The sequence below is a fragment of the Pseudoliparis swirei genome, chromosome 18, assembly GCF_029220125.1.
Source record: "Pseudoliparis swirei isolate HS2019 ecotype Mariana Trench chromosome 18, NWPU_hadal_v1, whole genome shotgun sequence".
Lineage (NCBI taxonomy): Eukaryota > Metazoa > Chordata > Actinopteri > Perciformes > Liparidae > Pseudoliparis > Pseudoliparis swirei.
Genome location: NC_079405.1, coordinates 17,438,121 through 17,462,474, shown reverse-complemented (window position 1 = coordinate 17,462,474; position 24,354 = coordinate 17,438,121). Strand labels below are relative to the sequence as shown.

Below are 24,354 nucleotides of genomic sequence, written 5' to 3'. Positions count from 1 at the left end.
TGTTTTATTTTAATGACGTTTAATTGTATGCAACTTGAAATTATGTCCTGTGTGGGACTAAAATAATGACAGACTTGTTTAACTGTTTAATCAACTAATTTAAAAAAAAAACATACATTAGGTGGTTGACACTAAAATACGTTCAACAAAAAAAGCAATACAACATGACAATATAAAATTATTAATGTCCCTAAGTAATAAGTGTATAGTGATTTGTTCATACATACACCTACTTGTTTAGCTTTTCAAAAAAAAATATGTATTTGAAATAACAGAAACATCCATTATTTATTGTGCACAAATGACGACATGTCATTTATGCAAACTGGTATGGGATAATTTACTGCATAAACAAGACGTTACATTATTTTGTATTTGTCTGTACCTGGAGCCTCTAGTTCATTGTGTCAAATGCTAAATGTGTCTCCTGGGATTCATAAAGCTTGAATTTATTTTGGTTTTAACTAACCTTAAAATGTGTATTCTCCCAGTCAAACCTGCCATAATCCATAATCTGCCATAATCCATAACATGGTTAGCTCAAGAACATCTACTAAAGGTCAAATATAAAAGGTAGTACACCTCGCACTAAATTATTTCCATTGACATCTTTGAACACACATGTGCTTTGCTTAGACGATCCACTTAACAAAGGAACAGTATTAGTTTACAACGCTGCCGACCATACACAATCATGGCTTGTGGTCCGTTGTTGTTTGTCCTTACCGAACAAAACAGCAACAAAAGTCGGGAGAGGAGGCAGGAGTGAGACCTCTCGCTTCCTCTGCCTCCCCTCCTCGTTTCCTCGTTGTCTTATCGCCGAGCCCAGGCAACCATTAGCATAAAATGTGTGTCAGTAGGGCAGCGTGAGCTCACATGCCATGCGCACATGCTGGAGAGCTTTAACCAGCATTCCAATGTCGAACGAACACAATGTACCGTCTCCGCGCAGGGCTCTCAGCCAATGAGAGAGCGAGAACGAGGGAACGAGCGGGGGCACGAGGACGGGAAAGGAGGGGTGAATTCGGGTGAAATGTTTTCAGAGAGCGTGACACACAGGGAGGGGGAGAGAGCGAGATAGAGAGACAAGCGGTTGACGCGACTACAAAAAGAGAACAGGGGGGGGGAAATGGTCACATTTCTCAGGCACCTGAAAACGTGCTGGTTATTTTAGGACTCGTGTTGCTTATTGATGGGCGGGGAGTGTTTAAACTACTTCCACTCCGGTCATGTTTTGATCGTGACTGTACATGGCAAGCAGCTGAACGCGTCAGGACCTCTGTAATCCAGAGAACCCCTTAACAAAGATATATCCACAGCCTGGCATCATAGGTGTGCAGAGAAGAGCGGAGCTGTCTTCTGCTGTCTCTTCACCTCGGACATTATTACTACAGATCTGCTCTAATTTCCTTTAAAAATATTTCTTTCTCTTTTTTTCGCTGGCCGGGTTTTCTCAACAACCCCAATGCCCTGCGCGCACTGCTTTTGGATACACGGGCAGTTCTTGACTCTTTCACCTATATCAACGAAACTCATCAGTGGCACGCAGAGGCAGCCAGTCCAGCGTTAGACGGCCACAAGAAGACAGGACGGAACAAGTGGACAACGTCCACCTTCTCAGAAACATGGAGCACAGTCCTGGTGGTAAGTAGGCTTTATAATGGAATACATGCATTTTGCCTGAATCCTCCAGAATATTTTTTTTACAATTGCCAAACGGCATTAATTGGGGGGGGGGGGGGGGATAAAGAGGGAATGATGCAGTTGTATCAGATGCCAATGCACTTCTTTCTATACATCAAATATTATACTTGGGTAGCACATTTATTGGATGATGATTCATCTGCAAAGTCTATGTTTATATAATTGTATCTGCCATGCATTTAGAAAACTGCGTTGAAATGCGACTGTGTCTTTTGTTTTATCCTGTTCCACTTCATGTCTTTTTAAAACACTGTCGCATATAATTGTTATTTTTAATTTATTCCCATATATATATATTAATAAAAATAATAATTTTTAAACATATATATATTAATATATTTTGTTACATATATTTATATTAAATATATATATATATATATATATATAATTCGGGGGGATTTTAACAGTAATTCAGCTGTCTAACATATGGCACGTTGCCAAGTGCTTCTGGGCTGCAGACAGTTGACTGTTTGAAGTGAGCTGCGCACGGAGAAGGAAGTCCTCCTCATCAATCTCTGCGGCGGACTTCCGATTCTCTGCATGTAAACAAACTCTGGAGAAGTGCGACCCACAACGCCCCCTGACCGAGAACGTGCTGTCTTTTCAGTATTACATTTATTCTAATATCTCTAATTGTCAGAGAAGGTGAATGACCCAATCTGCACTTTGCGCATTAGTTGAGGCGAAGTGTGTGGAGCGGGCATCGCCACTTAGTTGCAGTGTTCCATTAATTTAACTTGGCTGAAGCGTAACTTTTTTCGAAACACGTGTGGGTTAACTATTGGTGGGGTGAATTGGGCTAACTGAGTCAAAACATATGCATATATAACCAACGACTTAAAATCTAGTTCAAAATCCAGAATCGCCTGGACCAGAATAATAATATGAATGTGATGGATGCTGAAAACAAGCGAACCCCCTCATATCAGGTCGAAACCATCGTGTTCAGTGGGAGGCTATATAAGGTATGTTATGGACATGACGATGAATAATAAGGCATGTGTCCATTTCAGCTACAGCCCTCCTATTATGTAAGAGAACACTGGCTGCCGGTGACAACATGTGCAACGCGATGCTGCTGAAATAGGCTTTAGGTCACCAGCGACTGAAATAGATACCATGTCAGAGTCAGCCTCTAAGAGATAGAGGCCGTGAGAACATCAGTGTTTGATTCTTATAATCATCACATAGGCCTACTTCCCAACATAAATAATCATATCAATGATAACCATGCATTACACAGACAAAAGGACGTCCTTGAGCAGCGGAAGCCCATTATGACTGTCATATCTTTTCATCCGCTCTTCGCCCAGTGCACACTGGGAATCATGCGCCTGATTTTTTTTCTTTTTTTTCTTTTTCTTTTTTAATACGCAGTTACCCCGCCTCGAGCTGCCATCACGTGCGTACAGCCCCAGAATCCACGTGCCGCGCTTGATTCCCCCCACCCCGCCCCTCTCTGTCGCTCCCCTCCACTGTGCGCACTCCGCTCGCGCTCAGCCTGCACGGGGATTCCTCTTCATTTACCGATAGCTTGGTCAGTGGGTCAGAGAGGGTTAGCAGCCTTTTCTTCCTTTGTGGTTACTGTAACTGGTTTGACATGTCTAATAGTTATAATGGGTCATACAAAACGTGATGCTAATAACATGGACATGTTAACCTACTTTGGGTTGCATTCAAACCGGATTTTCGGGTGACGTAACGTGCACACACGCACCACCCATTTATATAATAGTACAGTAGCAACCAATGACACTTTTATGCCACAATTAACCATTATCATGCAGACATTGAGCAATGGAGGTATTCACAACAGAATATAACCAGATTCATTCTCGTTGTTGCCTTGAAAGACAATCACACAATTCGCAAATTCATAAGAGAAGCCAACCTTGTTTAAGTTGTCATTTGCTACTCCCATCTATTATATGTAAAGTTAAATCCAAAATGCCTTTTGCACTAAACAACTCCTCAAGGTTCAAACTGGAGCAACCATCAATATAGTTATGTCCATTGTTTAATATAGCAATACAATCCAGGGGATTTAAAGTACATGTTGCCCTCTGTTCTCTGTCATCAGAGACCGACCCTCTGGAAAGTTCTTCATAAATCGTCTCATGACATGGGGCCAGCTGTTTCACGTGGAGTAGGGCTTACTGCCCATGCACAGTTGCAAATGTTCACACGAAAGAGGACAGACTAGTTTGAAGTCAAGAGGGGCGTCTCCCCTGCAGACGTGTGCATGCTGCCTGTACATTTGGCCTGCCATGCACTCACGCACAGGGGGAGGGGAGACATGAGAGTGGAAGATCATTGAGCTCTGGCAAAGGGGAGGGGCTGTGGACTGTTTAGTTTATTCTGTACTTCTTATGGCTCTGTTTATCCACAGCTCACATGTTGTAACCTGTGCCTGAGTACAGCGGGGCTGATATTCCCAGAGTTCCTTCTGGCACCCAGTCCAACCAGATTCCAGGAAATGACTAGGAGGAGATACATTATGGAATGTTTAAAGGAGGGAAGTGGCAGAGATGCAATTGTGAATGTAGAAAGTGGGCGTGGAGCTCATGTCACGGTTCTGCGATACACATGCCCGTAAAGCTTTATACGTCTCACACAGGGAACAACACTTCACAGTCTGGCTGATATTGGAGCTCCCGCCACCACACAAGACCCCAGACCCAGAGTGCCTTGCATTCAGTGTAGGCACGTGCAGAGGAATTAAGGAGGCACTTTGAGAGAAACAGAAATGCAGCACGTGTTTTTTCATGGAGGGAAAGAACAAGAGATGAGGGAGGCCTTTTCTTCAATGATTCAAGTTCCTTGAGAAGACACTGGCACAGAATGACAGTGAAGACAATCCAAGGATGATGTTACTACTTGAGATAATGCTGCACTCTCTTAACATGACCGTTGGGCAGAGAAGGGCAGACATTTGACATTTGACAAAAGCTGCGTCTGTGTTGTTCAGTGAAAATCTGAACGTGATGCACATTATGATGATCATGATATGAATGAATGTGGAGCATGCCATCTCCTCACATGGGAAACATTTTGGCCAGCAGACCTTTATGCCGAGGCATTTAGACACCAGACTGACACAGTGATCTAATTGCAAATAAAAAGCAGGGCAACCTCTGCACTGGATCAGAGGATCTTCATATAGGAGTGATAGTAGAGATTCCCACCTCTGTTTTTAGTTTTTATTACTATGATACTTTAAATTATAATGATTATAAAAGTGAGAAAATGTTTGTTATTTTCCCATCCTTTAATAGCTGTGATATAAATGCAGAATTAAATAATCTCCCCAAATGATTAAAACCCTCAAGCAAATCATTTAAATGTGTAAAGATAATGTCCTGAAACAACGTGACTGTGTCCTGCTTTGCTTCCCTCCTCCCCTGTAGTCACAGCATTCGAGCCCCTCTCCACTCCAAACGTGCTCTGCCCTAGCGCTTGTTATTGTACTGCTGCTGTTGTCTACACGGGACTGCGCAAAGAGCCTTGTGAGCCGGGCGGGAACTGTGTCAAGAGTCCATGTGAGCTCCCGGTCAGGTGGCTGGCGGATAGATGGGTCTGCATGCCCGCAGCCAGAGCGGGAGGAGGGGGAGGAGGAGGAGGAGGCAGAAGGGGAGGAGGATAGAGAAGAAGGGAGGGGGTGGGAGGAGGCAGAGGAGGAAAGACTCGATGCTGAAAGCAAGCAGGCAGGAGCTGGCTGGCTGAGCCTGCACGTGAGGGGCAGGCTTTCATCTTGCAGAGAAGAACACTGTGTGCTAAGCAGAAGGGGGCGGGTGGGTGTTGTGTTGGGGGGTATAGCCGGGCATTTCCGACTTGATGACATCCCTGAACAAAGGCCTGTTTATGGCCTGTGGCACAATGTGGAATGTGTAGCGACTCTGTCATGTTATGACCAGCATTTTATGGTTATTATTCCACATAAATGTGCTATGTGTATTATCCTGAAACATATTTGTTCCGATATAATGCATGGCAAGCTATTATATCACAGAAATGTAGCTTCTGTAGAAAACATCCCTTATCAGACATGACATATATGTTTGTCTGGTTAAATAACCTATGTGTCAATCAAGGGTATTTATTTTTCCTGGTCAGTGTGTGTGTGTGTGTGTGTGTGTTAAGCAACATTTACTCGCATAAAACAATCACCAACCAGTAAAAGCAACACAACCTTCGCTGTGACGAAGCCTTTTGTATAGGATTATCTAGAGAAACCAAAAGAAAACACAGATATCAATGTCAGGCTTATTGTTGCTCTAATTTATTCATTGAACAGAAATTCTGTCTCAACATGGTCAGGTTTTTGTGTGTGTTTTTGAACGTCTGCCAAGTGCGCTCACTGGATCAAAGTAGAGCATTGCCCAACACTGGAACGCCCACTCACATGTCAACACCACCCAGATGAAGACGAAGCAAACTGAGCTTTTTGCCCCTCTCTGTTCCTCCAGGTGGTGTTATCTTGTACGCAGGCTCGTCCGGCAGTGCCAGTCCGAGTCCTGGCAGCCCCTCTAGTGGATACCAGACCCAGTCGCCCTCCTCCCACTCGCAGCCTTCATCCCCAGAGGGTGTCTCCTTTCAGGAGATTGGGCCCCTGAAGCAGAGAGGGGAACGTAGAGGAGGGACGCCTTCCCCAAAATTGGTCTTCCAGTTTCCTGAAGCCAACAATGCTCCCGCTGCCCTAATAACAACAGTGTCGTCCGCAACCTACAGCCATCCTACAGTGGCCAAAAGACCTTGTGGTTTCACAGGCACATTCACCAGTAAGTACCCACTGGCTTCCCTTCTTTCTGTTGTCCGTCATGTTTACCTGCCAGGACTCTGTTTCTGTATTTCTCTCTCTGATGATGGTTGCATGCTTCTTTCATAGAAACCGGAGGTATGGTGCTTCTGTGTAAAGTATGTGGGGACATCGCCTCTGGGTTCCATTATGGCGTGCACGCCTGTGAAGGCTGCAAGGTGAGACTGCACAAAGAACGTATCATTTCTATTCAGTCACACACGTGCAGACTTGTTGCTACAAAAAAGACACTCTTTTAAAACCTTTTCTCTTCTTGTGCCTTCTCTAGGGTTTCTTCAGACGCAGTATTCAGCAGAATATCCACTACAAGATGTGTGTAAAGAATGAAAACTGTCTCATCATGCGCATGAACAGAAACCGGTGCCAGCACTGCCGCTTTAAGAAGTGTCTCTCCGTTGGCATGTCCAGAGATGGTGAGAGACAGTAATGTCCATTAAAGAAGATATATTTTGACATATGGAGACTAAAACTTAACTTATCTTTTGTTCTTAATGTAGAGGCGATGATTTAATGTCGCTATGTATGAAGGGTTACATGGAGAATCAGATGTCACGGCTGTAGCTTTAAAAAAATTCAGACGCTCGTGTTGAAATTGTTCATAAGAAGCTTCTCATCACAAAACTTACTTTCCCCTTCAGCTCGTTTTCTCTTTTCTTTCTCCATTCCCTTCCTTTTGTCTTTTGCCTCTGACATCCTTTCTCGTGGCCCTGCTGTCTGAGTAATGGCAAGACGAGCTCTTGAGTCCCAGTGGTCATCAGTCATGGAGAAACTGTGACAAATAGATTTTATTTTGGAAAATTGGGGCACACAGTTGTTGATTGTCTACCAGGAAGTTACTCTTTTTTTTTGTGCCAATAATCAATCATTTAAGACATGTTGTTTTTCTGTCCTGTTGTCATGATTGAAAACCTGCAATGCTTGATTTGAAATATAAAATAGTATTACTACAGTTAGTCTGCTCAACTGCATCATTTCACCGCAGTACTCCGATCTCTCGGGACACAGCTAAACTAGGTGATGATAAATCATGTTTTTTTGGAGCAAACATTTTTAGCCGACCTAAAAAAGCCAAAATGTGGAAGTGAAAAATCACCTGCTTGAGACCACAGCAGGAAACTTTATTATTAATAACCATATTTAAATTTTCTGAACATGCACTTAAAGTACAATAAAAGGGAACATATATAGTTATTGGTTCTAGTCAAACCCACAATGATAATACTATAGATTACTTTGACTTGACAACATTATTGCTTGCAAATCTATTTTGATCATCCAATTTCTACCACCTTCAACCTTTTGTCTCCTACCTGCCTCTCTTATCTTTTTGACCTTTCCACCTCTCTTTTGCTGTCATTTTACAAATGGAATCATGTTTAGTGACCCAGTGACCTACTTTCATAGAAAATAAGACATCAAGTGCTCAACTGGAAGTCAGAAAGGAAGAGGGAGCGAGAGACTAGGGGAGGTGGTGCAGCATACAGTGTACTATAAATAGGGATGTCAGTGGAGGTGCAGAATTGAAAGGGGGTGGGGGGACTGTAAAGGCTGGAGAGGAGGTTGAGGCAGTTGGATGAGGGCGTCCGTGTCCATATTGTGGTGAAACAGCTGTGATGGACACAATAGTCAGTTAGTGGGTTTAGTAATCCACAGAAATGACAGTTTGACGGTCGGATGTAGAATCCATATTATAACAAGGAGTGGTTGTTTCTCTACATTGTTCAATCATTTAAAATGCCTAATTGTGTATGTTGTTACACTTGTTAGTTAACGTGTTGCCTGTAAGGAGCTGGTGGTGATATAAATGCTAACAGAGGATGCTTCTCTTCTCCTCAGCTGTGCGTTTTGGGCGTATTCCCAAGCGGGAGAAGCAGAGACTATTGGATGAGATGCAGAGTTACATGAACAGCCTCAATGAATCAGCTTCCATGGAAATGGAGGTGTCCCCTCCAACCGATGCCCCCTGCAGTCCACACAATCACACGAATGAAGGGGCGAGCTCCATCTCACAGTCGTACCACAGCAGCGTAGTGAACAGAGACGAGAAACCACCCAAGATGGCTGTCGGCAACAGCAACATTGGCACTTCCTCTTTCCACAACAATTCAGCGCAGCAGCCTTTAATGTCTCACTCGGCAACCCAGACTCACCACACAGTCCACGGGGAGCAGGCAAGCTACCAAGACTCCACAAGCTGCCCTGTTTCCTCCACCAACAATGAAAACGCCGCCATTGTCGACAACGCCAATCAGAATCAGTGCCCCGTCAGTGGGCACCGCCTATCATCTCAATCCTACCCAGCCAATCACAACAGTTACCCAGCAAGTGATTCCCAAAACCAAGGTCCCTGCCCCTGGAAGCTAAACGGAGGAGCCAAAGTGCTGGTGAGAATTTGTATTTATTAATTATTTATTTATCAGTCAGTTTAATCAATAAAAAATCCATAATACTTATTTTCCTCTCTTCTACCTGTCTGTCTTGCAGGCATGTCCACTCAACTCATGTCCTGTGGCTCCGGCCAGTCGCTCCAGTCAGGAGGTTTGGGAGTCTTTCTCCCAGTGCTTCACCCCCGCTGTTAAAGAAGTAGTGGAGTTTGCAAAGAGCATCCCAGGCTTCCAGTCCCTCAGCCAGCATGATCAGGTCATGCTGCTCAAATCGGGCACTTTCCAGGTACATTCCAGCAAAAAATATTTGTTGGGGGGACTGTGTGACATTTTATTTACTTTCTTTTCTATCATTTGAAATTATTTCCGATGCTGATCTGGTCTGGTTCTGTCCACAGGTTTTGATGGTGAGATTTTGCTCACTGTTTGACCCCAAGGAGAGAACGGTGACCTTCCTCAATGGGCAGACTTACTCACTGGCATCACTTAGGGCTCTTGGCATGGGTTCCCTACTTGATGCCATGTTTGAATTCAGCGAGAAGCTAGCATCTTTGTGTCTGGAGCCAGACGAGATGGCTCTTTTCATGGCGGTCGTGCTGGTTTCTGCTGGTAAGAAGGCATACGACAACATTTAGACAGAGCACATACCGTACGCACACATTTCCTCGTGTCTAAACTCCATTTGTCCCCCCTTTCTCCAGATCGCTCTGGTATAGTGGAGATGGCAGCGGTGGAGCAACTGCAGGATAATCTAATAAAAGCTCTGCGCTCTCTCATCACCAGTCGCCGCCCAGAGGATAGCACCCTCTTCCCAAAGTTGCTGCTACGTCTGCCGGACCTGCGCACCCTGAACAACCACCACTCTGACAAGCTGTTAGCTTTCCGCATAGATCCTTAAGTTCAAAGAGCAAAAGCTTCCTGAGGTGTCTGCTTTGGGGAGCCTCCCTGCTCCCCATGCAAGCCTGACCTGACATATACAGTCCACTGGCTTTTGCATGATGGGCCATTGTTGTGGGAGCTGTGCCAAGTCTGATGCCATGAGAGAGTGAACTTGAAGGGGAAAAAAGAGAAAAAAACATCAGTGAAGGATGTAGGCACAGCAGGAAGGTGAGGCTCCTGAACTAATTCTTCCTCCAGTTCCAGGATCGCTGAAACAAACATTAAAACACAGACTATGTTCTTCCTTGGGTGCTTCGAGTCAACATCCAACCACCAAGTCGTCACCTCTCCCTCAGTGAGTTTGTGCTGAAGACCAAAAAGAAGCGAGCGCCTGTTGTTCCTCACTCGACTTTGTCCTCCTATCCCAGCACACAAAGCTAACAAGAGGGAAGGAACATGTACAAACCTTCACCAACAATGCTTTCTTACTGTACATTCATGCTACATTGTGTAAAGGGCACTTTCCATACATTAAGAAGTCCTCCTAAATCCATATATAACAGAGCAATAGAAATGTCTAAAACACAGTTGAGAGGGCAGTTTGTGGGGGCCCTTTTGAAATGACATAAGCTATTTTCACAACATGTCAGTCACCCTGTGGGAAATCTTTATGAAAATCACCCATTTGTGATTGAGAAATGTATAACATTTTTAAGAAATGAGAGTAAATGCATTGTATTTGTATGCGGTAATCAGGGAGAAATGATTGGTCATTTTAGACCATGTCTGATGGGATATATGTTATGGTGTTTCCTTGTACATTTTGTATATAACCTTTATTCTTGGTCTTTGTTAGTTTGCAGATTCTTGGATATGTAAAAGAAGCTAGTATTGCATTATTGTATGTATATCACATAATAGATTGCTCTACAGACTGCAAAGAAAACATTTCAACCTGACAGAACACTTTTTATTTGAAGATATATAATTGAAATAAATGTATTGCCAACTGACTGCATCCCCTTGTGAATACTTTGTAAATGTGTTATGGTTGCACCATAGAGTACCATTATTAAATAATGTTATATAGCATTTTTCCTTTTTCCTTTAATGTAATACTACCCTTAGATTTTACAGAGGCACTCGTGGAGCCGTAGCCTAGCAACAGGCAATCAGGCAATCATGCTTGAATCGGAGAATTAGGGGCTTTATTCACACTATATTTTTGATTGCGAGAACAGGTCAAAGCACTTTGACCTGAGAATGTTACACTTCAATAAATACGAGGTGAGACTAGTCTCCAGGGAGGGAGACCATAACCTAAGATGGTTTCTGTTCAGTGATCTATGCAAATATGGCACTAACGAGACCATTTTACTGTAGGTTGAATAGAGATCTGAGTATGAAAATCCTATGGGTACCAGAAAGCACAAAGAGAAGACAACACTACTGCTGAAAAACATATTGGTGTAAATGTTTGGGGAAATTCTTTGGGTAACTAGCCTTCAAAGGTCTTCACAATAAGACGAGTCCTTATTGTCTATAAGATGGACTGATGTAGACCGGGCCGCTCTGTTCATACTTTAGCTCTTTATGAAGATGCCTTAAATTATTGCTTCAATCATACACGTACATGTACTGTTTGTATAGGCCTACAGTGAATAGTGGGGATTTATGCTGAGATAAATATTCGTTCCTCAGTAATTATACTGAATAAAGGAGAACATGTGACTCATCGCATGAATATCAGGAGACACATATCCAGCAGTATATTTATTTAAATTCAGCAACTGGCTATAACTAATGAATTACCTCTGCATCAGGTGGCAGTGAAACTAACTAACTCTAAGGAATAGTGCCGTATGAATAGCCCCTATCTCTCCCTCTCTGCCAATAAATGAAAAATGGGGGCAAAAAGCTGCCCTTGGACCTCAATTTATTTAACATAGCCAGACTTTTATTCTTAAAACTGCATTAGAAGAAGAAAAACACCAACGTTAGCTGGAGCTGCGACATAACCAGCGGTCCAGTCATTTGTGTTGAAGTGTGTTGGGGTGCTCATGTGCCACCTACCGGAGAGGAGGAGAACAACACGAGCACATTTGGGCTATGAGATTATTTTGTGACTAGTAGACACGGGGACCTATTAGTGAAACCAGCAGGTCCATCTGTCCGTCAATAGTCCCCCGTCTTATCGTACATGCAATGACAACAAAGACTCAGCATCTCCGTGGTGTATCAAAGGGCATCTCAGGGGACTTGTTCAGGAGCCGCTTTCCTGAGTTTCAACGTTCATTCTCCGGTGCGAAAACAAATCTCACCACATGGTCCATTAAGTAGCTGATCTTGAGCTTTTGATTATATCGCATGAGCAGATAGAGTTTGAGCAGTCATAATTGGATTGCGACTCTTCAATTTGTACAGGACTCTCGTTGATTTATTTGAGACCGACATCATTTATCGGAAGTGAGTGTGGCCGACGTCCATTAGCTCCCCGACCAGAAGTAAAAGAGACAGAAGGCATTTTGTTATACAGGATGGTATTACTCTGGTACACTGCTCTGGTTGCTTGAGAACCAAAGTTAGTGCCTGTTATTATGTGTCTGCCAATGGTTCCTTCTTGCAGCAACCACAATCTATTATTGTCTGCGGGGGCCACCTAGTGGCGACAAGAAGGACGTGTATACAGCAGAATAGGTTTAATGGACTGAGGATGAAAGGACATGTCTGCATAGCAATATATTCTTTAGCATTGCAATATAAGTCCATCTGTATTTGTTTACGTCTGACTATCTGTATGAATTCATGACTTAATCATTTCATTATTAAATTAATTAATGGATGGAAACACCAACACTGGTTTCAGTCGTTAGCCCGTGTAAACTATCATTCTTTCCCGCTAAACATGAAAGGAGTTATATTTAAAATTCAGGGCAGAAAAATAGCAGCAAACAATTATTGTCTATGTAAAGATACAGTGGAGTAGTGTCTATATGCATTGCTCTCATAGCTGATAACAGATCTGCCTAAAGTAAACACTGTTAGCTCTGTCAGAACTTTAGCTGTAGTTTGCACTGTTAGCGCTGTTAGCAACATTAGCTATGAGACCCGCCGCCATGTTGAAAGCTGATGACATTAGAAATACTCTCAATCTCGGATCTTTCACCTTCATGGTACCATCATTGATTGTTAACCAGACATTGTATCACCATGGATATAACAGCTCTGTATCACTATATAGCAGACGAATGGGGGGCATCAGCAGGGCCAGGGCAGGAGGCCGGCCCAATGAGGCCATGCCCTTGGGGTAGGAGGCACAAAGAAGGAGGCAGGGCCATTGGGAAGGAGGCTGGATGCAGGAAGCAGGGGCAAGGAGTCAGGACCCAGGTGCCAGAACCAGCTTCAGACACAGCCAGGTCCAATTGGGTAAGAAGGCACAAAAACTCCGGGGAAGAAGTATAGTTAATAATGTGCAATGAAGAGACATGCATTCGTCCATAAGTAGAGAGAGAAGAGGAGATAGTTGCTCAGTGTATCCTAAACGTCCCCCAGCAGCTATAAGCCTATAGCAGCATATCTAGGGGCTGGACCAGGTGAGCCTGATTCAGCCCTAACTATAAGCTCTGTCAAAGAGGAAAGTCTTAAGTCTACTCTTAAATGAGGTGACTGTGTCTGCCTTCCGGACTGAAGGTTAAAGCTGGTTCCATAAAAGAGGAGATTGATAACTAAAGGCTCTGGCTCCCATTCTACTTTTTAAGACTCTAGGAGCCCCGCATTTAGTGAGGACAGCTCTGGGTCCGTACTCTATGATCTACACTGAGACAAAATGAATTATTAAATATCTCATTTCTTTATGGTCCTATATCATGTCGGAGTTGTTTCTAATTGTCTTTTTGTCAAAGCAGAAAAAAACAAAACATCTCTTTGAAAAGTAGGTCAAAGATGAGCACCGGATGGCAAATCTCATTATTACTGTTTGTAAAGACTATGTGTTTGCTCCATAATGTTCTTAACTTCAATCTCATTAGTCTGACGTACCTGTTACAAAACTCTTACACAAAAACATGATGTCACTCAGTAATTTCAAGAGATCACTGTTGTGTTGCTCAGTAAGTACAAAATAAAGACACAACAAATACTCATAAACTCCTGATAAAGACAATGTTGTCGGTCACCATGTGCAGGGGTTTTGCCAGTTTTCTTTTGAAAATATATTTTACACAATATATACAGTAAATATATATATGTATATACAGTATATATATCTAAAATGCAAATTATCAAATATCCTCTTAGTCTGTGCTACTTATTTTGCCCCTAAAGTGGAGAAAATTTGTTATGTAATGCATATGTAATTGAGATATGCCAGTCCTTTGAGTCTAATATATTTTTACACAATATATACAGTATATACATATATATATATATATATATATATATATATATATATATATATATATATATATGGATATACAGTATATATAGAAAAATTCAGATTTTTAAATATCCTCTTAGTCTGTGCCACTTATTTTGCCCCTAAAGTGGAGAAAAAGAGTTATGTAATGCATATGTAATTGAGATATGCAAGTCCTTTGAGTCTTATAGGATGATGAACTGTCCTGGTACATTGTTTGTAACAGTTTGTGCCAGCAATGGCAGACACACACTACATCCCTGTTTAGCAACAGCAGTGGTACAGTCTGGTTTCATATCAATGTTTTGGGACTATCTGGACTTTTGTAGAGCGCCCTCAATGCTCCGAGGATAGGGGTGGCATGGGATCAGGGTTAGAGAGAGATTAACCACATGGAGGCCTATAAAGCTCCGGTGTAATCCGCACACCCAGACAAAGTCAGAGCAACAACTAATCTACAAACAACCTTTTATGGTCGCAGCTCGCAGTGTTTCGGACCACACAAACCACATTAAACAAGAGGCGCTGAGATTTCTTTCATATCTTAGATTTTAAAATCAAGGCTAATATTTTACTTGTGACTGACCTTCCTCATCATCAGCAACTCAAAGGTGTAAGGGGAAATTATGAAGAAGGAAAAGGTATGCTTTTAACTGGCTGGGCTTACAGATAGACTACAGCGTTGTAATATATATGTATGTATGCATGTATATATGTATGTATGTATGTATGTATATATATCGTGATTGTTTACAAAGAACAATAACAACTCAATGGAATTTTCTAAGTTGGTTTTATTAGCTGGATAGTGGAGATATGGTTAATCGGTTAAAAAAAATAATGACATAATGTGTGTGAAGGAGCTCATATCAAGAGCAGTGGTTAATTCGTGCTCAATACTTACACTATTGTGTTATTAATGGTGGCTACAAAAAAACAATGGAGGCCCATCACATCCATTGAACTAATTAAACATGGAGGCTGTTTGTGGACAAATCCAGAATGGAAAATGTTCTGCTGGAAGTATTAACAGTACAATTGAATGTGTTATAGACGTCAGCACAAGTGAATAAATTAAAATTGGCGAAAGCAAAGTTAGCACTGTGCTAGTTAGTGTGTGTTAGAGTACACCCATTTATGTTTAGTGAATGCAAAGACTGTTGTGCTTTTTATGATTCTGATTAACAATTGTAATGAACGTAAAAAATGTATTTCTATTTCCAGCAGGTGGGTGAGGATAATGAGCCGCCCAGCTATCGGGAGGCGACTGTAGGTAAAAACTAAACTAAACTACTACTTCTGCTACTTACTACATACACTATATGCTTGTTTAAGTCCAAGTATTCTTCTTTTATTATGAGTAAATGTATTGTTTAATTTCCATTTGTATCCTTGATTATTAATCACAATAATATTGCACATGTTTAAGTTTAAAAGTTGTGACTTGACATCATATATTACAAACACCATGTTAGTGGAAGTCAAACCCGCCTTCTGCAAAGTGACTTAATAGTGTCTGATTAATGCTGCAGTATCATTTTAAGACACCCTATGTGATTACTTCTCAGTTGCTACAAAGATAAATCCTCCGATGTCTCCTCCTTGCCTCTTTCTATAGGCTATGAGGAGATGGCGGCCCAGTTTGTATGGGACGACAAGAACATCAGGCGGACCTTCATCAGGAAGGTAAACGTGTGACACCAGTACACAACCAAAATCAGAGTTACTTTTCCATTGTTCTGATATTAAATATGTCTTCCTGCAGGTCTACGCCATTCTCATGGTTCAGCTGTTAGTGACAGTGGCAATTGTTGCTCTCTTCTCATTTTGGTAACGACTCTTTCGTTAACTCAAAAGTTTTAGTTTTTGCCACTTTGATTATTATCTGAATTTAATCAATAAATTTTTTGCGCTTTACAGTGCACCCGTGATATATTTTATCCAGACTCATCCAAGCTTGTACATGGCATCTTAGTAAGTGAAAACACATCACAACTCACATTACAGTCTTCTCTATGACTTTATTTACGAAGCTTCATCATCATCGTCTTCCCTTTTTCTGACAGTCTAGTTTTCTTTGTCACTTACATCGCACTGTCCTGCTGTGGAGAGCTGAGGTAACATTTCTTTGCAATATAACTGACAACCCAAATATTCGTTAAAACGCTGACGGTTAAGTGGTAACGTGTATTTTTATTTGTACATCAACAGGAGGCAGTTTCCTTGGAATATCATTTTGTTAGTTCTCTTTGTGAGTATTCCTCATTATGAAAACATAATGCAATATGTTCTTCTTTACTCACACACACTCTTTACTTTTCCCCTCAGACTTTGAGCATGGCCTTCATGATGGGATTCATGTCGAGGTAAATAAATACAGTATTGTTGATGTCGGCGTGTGTTTTTGTGGGTTGAGTTCAACTCATCCGAGGCTTTCCAGAGTAAAAGACTCCTTCTCTTCCTCCAGCTTTTACAATACCAAATCAGTGGTGCTGTGTCTGGGAATCACAGCACTAGTGTGTCTTTCTGTCACCATCTTCAGCTTCCAGAGCAGGGTGAGAACCAACTGCTTCAACTATCGTACAAACTGCTGTCGACCAATCAAACAAGCTGAACAAAACCCTTATCCGTTTGTCTCTCACGCCTGCTGCAGATTGACGTCACATCCTGTCAGGGCCTCCTGTTTTCTCTGTGCATGGTCATGCTTCTCTGTGCTTTCACCTTCTCCATTGTCGTCCCTTTTGGATATGTGAGTTCACACACACACACACACACACACACACACACATACACACACACCTCTCTGGAGGATGTCTGACATAGCTGTGATTTGCTGGTTAATGCTGCAGGCCCTGCTGGCTGTATCTGTGTGTCCATTAACAAGAAGGGATTAGCCTCACAGATAAGCTTGCAAAGCACGGCTCTGTTTTTCCTAAATTAGCATCCTGCTGTCCTTCTTAACAGTGTTTTGTAATTCTTTGTTATGCACCACAGGTTCCCTGGTTACATGCCATCTATGCTTCGCTAGGAGCCATCGTCTTTACTCTGGTGAGAATCGACCTCATTATTGTCTATCTGAAGTTTTTCTTTTTACTATCATTGATCTACTCTCCTTGTTTTTCCTATGTCTCTCTTTCCACCACAGTTCCTAGCATACGACACCCAGTTGTTGTTAGGAAACAAGAGCTACAGTTTAAGTCCAGAGGAATATGTTTTTGCCACCCTCAGCCTCTACCTGGACATCATCTACCTGTTCAGCTTTATGCTACAGATTTTTGGAGGAGGCCGCGAGTAAAGCCTTTCTCCCCCTGATTTCCCCCTCGTATGTATACATACTGTCTACGTCTTTCAGCCCGATTCTTAAACTCTACTTGGAGTTTTTAGCCTCATGAACAAAATCTGTTCATGAATCCCTGTTTAAAAGTTGTTTTTCCTTCTGTCATCATGTCCAAGCAACCCTGCTGCTTTTCTCTCTTTTCCCTGCCACCTGCCTGATACCTGACTTTAACTACTGTGCTCGGGTTAATCCTGAGGTTTAGCATTGCTCTGTGGTCTCCTGTGACCACACCATCCAACAGCGCGTGCTTAAACAGACATGAGACGCATACGTGGACAGCACGTCGAAAACAGAGTGGAGTGTGATCAGTTTGTGTGTTTCATCATCAGTGAGCCAAAAAAAGAAGCTTCAACAAATCTGCACTTTTTGGTTGCGTTTGCTAAAATAACTATGCTAAGCTATGTACAGTAGATACAGTTTGTTTTTATACTTTCTTTTAATGCACATGAGCATAGATACTTTGAAGATGTACTGTTTGTGTTTATGCTATTTGAGTTAATGTTCTTGTGCGAAACACTGTTTGAGTGAAACCTGAAGGATTTTAATTTTGACTTTCAAAGCAAAGATGCAACCACAAAGGGAACATGTGTGTGTATGTGTGTGTGTGGCATCATATATAGTTTAACAACATACTTCAGTTACATCAGCTGTAATTTATTTTGTAACTGTAATGTGGCCTTTGGGATGTGATAGAACATAATAAAATGTAGGTTTATGATCAGAACATATTATAAATGTTCTACCAAAAAAGTAGTGACCAAAACACATTGCATTGATATTTCTTTGTAAGAACAACGGGCTATGTCCATTTGGTTCTGGCAATATTCAAATAAAAGTGACACATGAAAAGTACTGTGTCTTGTAATATGTAAGATGATGAATGGTGGTAATTATGATTAAGTATGATTATATATATATTACAGGTTAATAATTTCCTTTGTATGTATATATATATATATATATATATATCCAGGACATTTTGGTGGGTTATTTATTAGGAAAGGAAAATGTTATTGTTTTCTTCAGAGGCATCATTTAAAATCTATTTTAAATATTTCAAGTTGATTTACCAAAATTAACTGCTTACATCAAGCATTTTAAAAATAATAAAGTATTGGTAACCCATAATCTTAAACACACACACCACTGGACCTCTGGATTTATCAAATGTAGTACTAACACGATTTTATAATGAGGTAGAACTACTGCTTTCATAAATAACTACAGACCAAACAAACGTGCACATACACACTCAAACTCAACCTTATTATTTCCAGTGATATCCTGTCAATGTTTCAGGATGAGGGTACAAGGTTGTCCCCAGCCACACGTTAAGAACGTTTTAGGATGCACTGAGCACCTATCTCCTCCTTTCTCCCTCCTTATGGATGAATTTTCATCTCTCAATCACACATTACTAACTCTGCTTTCTCCCCAGAGTCCTTTTGACTTCACGTCTCATATCTGCCTGATGGATCATCGAGGTCTGGGTCGTGGAATTCCTGCTCCTGACTAGCCACTGTCCTGTTGAGACTCCGCCCACTGTTGAGACTCCGCCCACTCCTCCTCCCCACCGCCATCTGCCTGATGGATCGTGGAGGTCTCCATCGTGGAATATGCCTACTATGAACTATTCATACACTCTGCCACATTCATTGAATGTATTTTAACTCTAAATCTGTCCTTCTGTACACATTACATCTATTGCACCTGTCCATCCTGGAGAGGGATCCTCCTCTGTTGCTCTCCTGCAGGTTTCTTCCCTTTTTTTCCCCCTGAAGGGTTATTTGGGAGTTTTTCCTGATCCGATGTGAGGTTTTGGGGCAGGGATGTCTATGTGTACAGATTGTAAAGCACTCCGAGACAAATTTGTAATTTGTGAAATTGGGCTATACAAATAAACTGAATTGAAGCAACAACAGCAGGAGGTAAAGACCCAGATGGTGTCAATAATACATCCATCCACTCGAACGGTTGTCGTAAATCAAAAACACTGTTCACCGCATCACTGAAACAAGATTTTTATTTAAAAAAAGGGAAAACGACATATGAAAATTCAAAGAGAAAACCAAGAAAGAAGGAAAATCTTATCTCAATCAATAAAAAAAAGACAAGTTACAGAAAATCTAGCAACTCTGGCACAGGAAGACAAAAATAGCCAAGTGGCTTTGCAAAATAACCAAATATCAAAACCTATTTCCTCTTAACAAAACTGTACAAAATGAGTTCTTGTATAAATAAGAAAACTGTTCACAAGCAGGGAGCAAGATGAGCCCATCAGATTTTCAAAACATCTGGGATTAATTTACACAAGTTTTTAATATTTTTTATTAAAAAGTGTCATCATAAGACAACTATTATGGGGTCTAATCATGTAAAATACAATGTTAACTGCTCATTAGTAAACCAGAAATTAAATCATGAAATTATGACTGAAAATCAAACAAATTAGGGTTACTGCGTATTTACCAAATAAAAATAAAAAGGGGCATTTAGAAAATTCTGAATGGGCAACATCAAACCGCCTGTTTGGAAATCCTGTTTTAGCAGCAAACTATTTTGAAGCTATGAAATAAGCCATCAAATCTACATAAAAATTTACAAAAAGAGCATTTTCAAATTGGTGTGGACTAAAAATAATAAGTGCAACGAGATTTTTGTATTTCTAAATATTGTTTGTAGAGCACACCATTGATCTCAGTATTTCTACAGTTTCAGTGAAATTTAAGGTTTTATCATTTCCATGATGCTAATTATTTTGGAGCGTCATGACTGTAATGTTATCTCTGCTGACAAGTTGGAAAAAATAAAAAATAAAATAAATAAACACGTCATTGTAACAAGTGGTCATTTCATAGTTTCAAAATCCTGTTTTTGTATTAAAGCGATGGCTAATACATGGAATAGCATTTCTCTGAACATATAAACAACATCCATGACATTTCCTTCATGGGGTACTGAATCTGAAAACCTTGCAAATCACTGTGTTATCTGGACAGGCTATAAATCATTAAAAAAATAAAATAAAACACACAAAGAAACAAACAAGACAGTGGGGGAAACAAGAATATTTACAAAATTAGCTCTCGTGTCTGAAATCTGTCACCATCGTAAATGCTCTGGAGATCTGCCGGGTGTCTGCAGAGGCCAATAAATGTCATAACGAGAGTGTTTACATACGCACCAACATTACATATGTCGAGGAAAACTCAGCATAATTAACTTGTGTCAACAAAACCAGATCATTTACATGTACTTTACTATATGACAGAGTAGTGGCGAAAAGTTGCCACAACATCTTAAACTGTGTTCTGAATGTGGAATAATGTGTACCAATTAGTGTAATATTTCCCTTTCTGAATCTGTTGGAAGCAGAAAGCAGGCATTTCATCCAGCTACACACAACACATGATCGTCAACAAATGAGAGCAGTTTCACTGTGAAAGAGAGCTAAAAGATGGGTGGCTACAACATCTTTGGTTGCGGAAATAAACAATAGAAACACACAGCAAGTGAAAAAAAAGCTAAAAACAGAATCATCAAACTGCGAGCCTTAAGAAAGATGTCTTCACACTGTGTTTATCACTGGACTCTAATATGGATGATTGAAGAGCGGGAAGAAAAGCTCCACGCAACCCTACAGCGAACTCGACTGAAGTGACGACTAACTCGATGGCATTCAAACAAGCCTTTTGCCATTTCTGTAGTATATACACAACTTAGTGTCCATCCTATAAGAGGTCAGGCAGTTCATCCATGGAAAAGAATTAAGGCTTAGCTAAAAGTTGTTTTTGCTGAATTTGGGATCTCTCCAAAATCCGTTGAGGCTGTCTAACTAAAGGCTGTAAGAATCGTCTTTAATGGCACTTCCATGGTCTAGTGAGCAGTCCTTTGTAAAACCTTTATTTCTATTATCTACAGCTTTTGATGTCTGCATAACTTAAAGTATTTGGATGCACTGTGACATGAGCTCCACTTGATGAACTCCAACTCTTTGAGCATCAACACTGATGCAGCATCAGGATGAATCTTTTGGTTCAGGACGATATGAAGTCATTGTTTGGTTCAACTCTCCACTCTGAAAGGCTTTCGACAAACAGGCCCGACACAATTTGAGGACAACGACACAAGGTTTGGAACGGAAATTCGAGTGAAAACAAAACGAGAGAAAAAGTAATGTGCACAAGAAAACAGCATCAATCCCTACGCAGAGAAACAAAAGAAACTAACATCTACTCTCTGTAAAAAGCTCAAATCTACAGCTAAAATCTAATCTACTTCAAAGATAATGTCATCAAAAATAAGGCAAATTAGCTCGAAAGGTTTTCAAGTGACAGACAAAAGTAAAACGGAAACATTTAACTTTCTACAAACTAAAAATCACTAACAAAATCAGACTCAGGCGACAACAGCAGCATTGAAAAAAGACTTACAGCTCCCTCTCCTTACACACTAATTATTCTCAGGGATCGTGTTAGTCTTCTATTTGATTTCCCTCATTACTTTTGCTTATCTATATCTTAATTTAGTAACGGCATTGTTCTTTGTACACATAATCTTTCAGGAATCTAACAGCTCGGATCTAAAGCACGTTCGTTTCATCCCTTCGACAGAGGATGAATTTATATATGTGATACCTGAAGTATTGCCAAAGCAAAACCGCTTAAAACCACTTCTTATGAAGACAGATGTAACATGGAGTTACAATAGAACAAAACAGGACAAATATTAGTATGAACATATGTCATGTAATGGTGCGTAAAGGACTTGAAATCTAATTGGAAGTCATCAAAGCATCAAAACTGCTAATGAGCCAAATCGTTACTGCGCCGGGTTAAGTCAGTTTCACCATGTCTTTAGAGACGACAGTATTAAATAACTTATTTTCTATAAATGTTTGTCCGAATGATAACAACTCTATAAAAAAAGAAAATAAATTGTGATATAATTCAAATATAAATATAAATAATTGATTGTCTTTTGTTCACTTACGAAGGAATGTAAAAAAAATTATAATAATTAGACTAAACAGACTATAAACATTGTTATTATCATCTGTGCGTGAATAGAAATCTCTGCAGCAGTTACAGGAAGAAGTAGCTTTAAACGGTTTGCCTCCGACACGTCAGATCAGCAAAAGTGTTTTAGAAGTTTTTGTCTCTGTACAAATTGATTCCTCCGCTGCTGCAAATAGAACGTCAAACAACAGACATCAGGAAATAAAAATAAAAGTTTGCATATTTTACAAAAAAATAAAAGACACATTGTGTTTCAACTCTTCCTTGAATCACCCTGAAATGTCCAGAATGCTTTTTTGTGTTAAAAATAAGAATTTGTTATATTACGTGCACAAAAATAATGCTCTGTGTCTTTCAACGTCTCTTACGTTTTTTCCTTAGTTTTCTTTTTTAACTTCTTGTTATGTTTCTTTTTTTTCAGATATCAAAATAGATCACAGCTTCTGTGAAGAAGATTCCCACCTTTGGTTGATCGACTCTTAAGGATGTGAGCAGAAAAGTCCAATGACATAAGTGTTGTCCTTTTTCTTAAAAATAAAAATAAAATACAGACACACACACATACATACAAACACAGACACACACACAAACACAGACACACACAGATGTTCCTTTTGTTATCCATGTTCAAGTCCAGGTGCTTGGTGATCTATGGAGGACAGTTTTGCGGAATCCGGTTTGGTTGGACTCATCTCGTGCCCTCGGCTCCACCGTGCTGGAGCTGCAAAACACACACAACCCAGCGCTGGTACACTGAACCTGCTCAGCCATTGTTCAGATGCGTTTACACTACAGCTGTGATGTTGCCTTAAACACACACACACACACGCTCGGGGTTTCCTCGGTTAGCACTGTGCAATAATACAATTAAATGCCTTTTGTCAATGTACTGGATTAAATTGTACTTCTGTATGTTTTTCACTAAATCTGCTACTGACTGACAATAAAGCAGCCACGGCCAGTTTAAACAAGTAGTTTGACATTTTGGGCAACGGGCTTGTATGCTCTGCATCGATGAAGATGAATACCACTCCCATGACGGTCAGCTCTGCATGAAGCTGGAGCCAGTTAGCTTAGCTTTGTATAAAGACTAAAACAAGTGATAACAGCCTGCCTGGCATCAGACAAATAAAACCTCTGCAAGAAGGTGAACAAGAAGCAGAACCAAAACGACTTGACAAAATGACTATAGTATTGTGGTATAGACACTTAAATAACATCTGCCTACATTTGTGTGAATAGCAGGACAGAGCAGAGCAACCTGCCGCCCTACCTTAGCTTCACTTGGTGTGTTGGTACGAGTAGTTTGTGTGTTCTGAGGGAGTCTCCATAGCAACCTGTTGAGCACCATTCTCCTAAAAAAAGAGGACAGGTCTTTAGAAATATACACAACTTGACGATTAATAATAATTTGCCAATTAATCAGATTTCTATCAAAGCTACAAAGAAGAAGACTGCCTGTATTTTCCCACCGTTTCAAAGACTTATATGACTTTGAGTGGATGAACACAAAGTGCAAAATCCAGATTTGACAGGTCTCCATCGCATACTGCAGGACGCATTTACTAAAAGACATACGGAACATTTTCCTTTGATGACACTGACCCAATTCTACCGTAACACCTATCACTCTAGTCCCCCCCTTCTTCTCCTCTCCCACCTGATCTCATCCATCCAATCACAGTCAGACGTCATGGTTACCCCGTGCCTCTTCCCATTCATAAACCTGGCCTTTTTTTCTCATTCACTGTCTTGCTCATCCTGTGGGGTCCCACCACCATCACAGCGCTCCACCTTCCAAC

General features: G+C 40.8%; 3 protein-coding genes across 7 annotated transcripts in view; 2 read left to right on the top strand and 1 right to left on the bottom strand.

Annotated features, from left to right (window-relative positions):
• The first annotated feature begins 1,119 nt into the window (after window positions 1-1,119).
• nr1d4b (nuclear receptor subfamily 1, group D, member 4b) lies at window positions 1,120-10,796 on the top strand. The gene is made up of 8 exons (XM_056436824.1): window positions 1,120-1,644; window positions 6,171-6,482; window positions 6,590-6,678; window positions 6,789-6,933; window positions 8,357-8,904; window positions 9,005-9,190; window positions 9,303-9,513; window positions 9,606-10,796. Exons 1-8 carry the CDS (start codon window positions 1,626-1,628, stop codon window positions 9,800-9,802), a joined length of 1,707 nt encoding a protein of 568 aa, XP_056292799.1. The 5' UTR covers window positions 1,120-1,625; the 3' UTR covers window positions 9,803-10,796.
• A 3,820-nt stretch (window positions 10,797-14,616) lies between these two features.
• Window positions 14,617-20,366, top strand: faim2b (Fas apoptotic inhibitory molecule 2b). Of its 4 annotated transcripts, XM_056436828.1 has the most exons (13): window positions 14,625-14,838; window positions 15,422-15,470; window positions 15,816-15,883; window positions 15,963-16,027; window positions 16,118-16,171; window positions 16,264-16,314; window positions 16,409-16,448; window positions 16,526-16,563; window positions 16,665-16,752; window positions 16,851-16,946; window positions 17,192-17,245; window positions 17,343-17,519; window positions 18,973-19,061. In XM_056436828.1, the coding sequence occupies exons 1-12, from the start codon at window positions 14,824-14,826 to the stop codon at window positions 17,490-17,492; spliced, it is 768 nt and encodes a 255-aa protein (XP_056292803.1). In that variant the 5' UTR covers window positions 14,625-14,823; the 3' UTR covers window positions 17,493-17,519; window positions 18,973-19,061. The 4 variants fall into 4 exon arrangements, with proteins under 4 accessions (XP_056292804.1, XP_056292803.1, XP_056292802.1 ...); XM_056436829.1 differs by lacking the exon at window positions 17,343-17,519 and having other exon boundaries at window positions 14,617-14,838; window positions 18,973-20,366; XM_056436827.1 differs by lacking the exon at window positions 18,973-19,061 and having other exon boundaries at window positions 14,626-14,838; window positions 17,343-18,386.
• LOC130207999 (RNA-binding motif, single-stranded-interacting protein 2-like) overlaps window positions 19,540-24,354 on the bottom strand; it is a 27,592-nt gene continuing 22,777 nt past the window's right edge. For both annotated transcript variants that reach the window (XM_056436826.1, XM_056436825.1), the window contains exons 13-14: window positions 23,826-23,907; window positions 19,540-23,273 (exon numbers count right to left, since the gene is read on the bottom strand). In XM_056436826.1, coding sequence (XP_056292801.1) covers window positions 23,833-23,907 — 75 coding nt within the window. In that variant the 3' untranslated portion in view covers window positions 19,540-23,273; window positions 23,826-23,832. The remainder of the gene's footprint in view (window positions 23,274-23,825; window positions 23,908-24,354) is intronic.

Bases quoted from the DNA above. Each gene is read 5' to 3' on its own strand.
- nr1d4b (XM_056436824.1), top strand. The intron at 8,905-9,004 runs GTGAGAATTTGT...TCTGTCTTGCAG, and splicing joins ACGGAGGAGCCAAAGTGCTG to GCATGTCCACTCAACTCATG. The intron at 9,191-9,302 runs GTACATTCCAGC...TTCTGTCCACAG, and splicing joins TCAAATCGGGCACTTTCCAG to GTTTTGATGGTGAGATTTTG.
- faim2b (XM_056436828.1), top strand. The intron at 16,172-16,263 runs GTAAGTGAAAAC...TTTTTCTGACAG, and splicing joins AGCTTGTACATGGCATCTTA to TCTAGTTTTCTTTGTCACTT. The intron at 16,449-16,525 runs GTGAGTATTCCT...TTTTCCCCTCAG, and splicing joins TCATTTTGTTAGTTCTCTTT to ACTTTGAGCATGGCCTTCAT.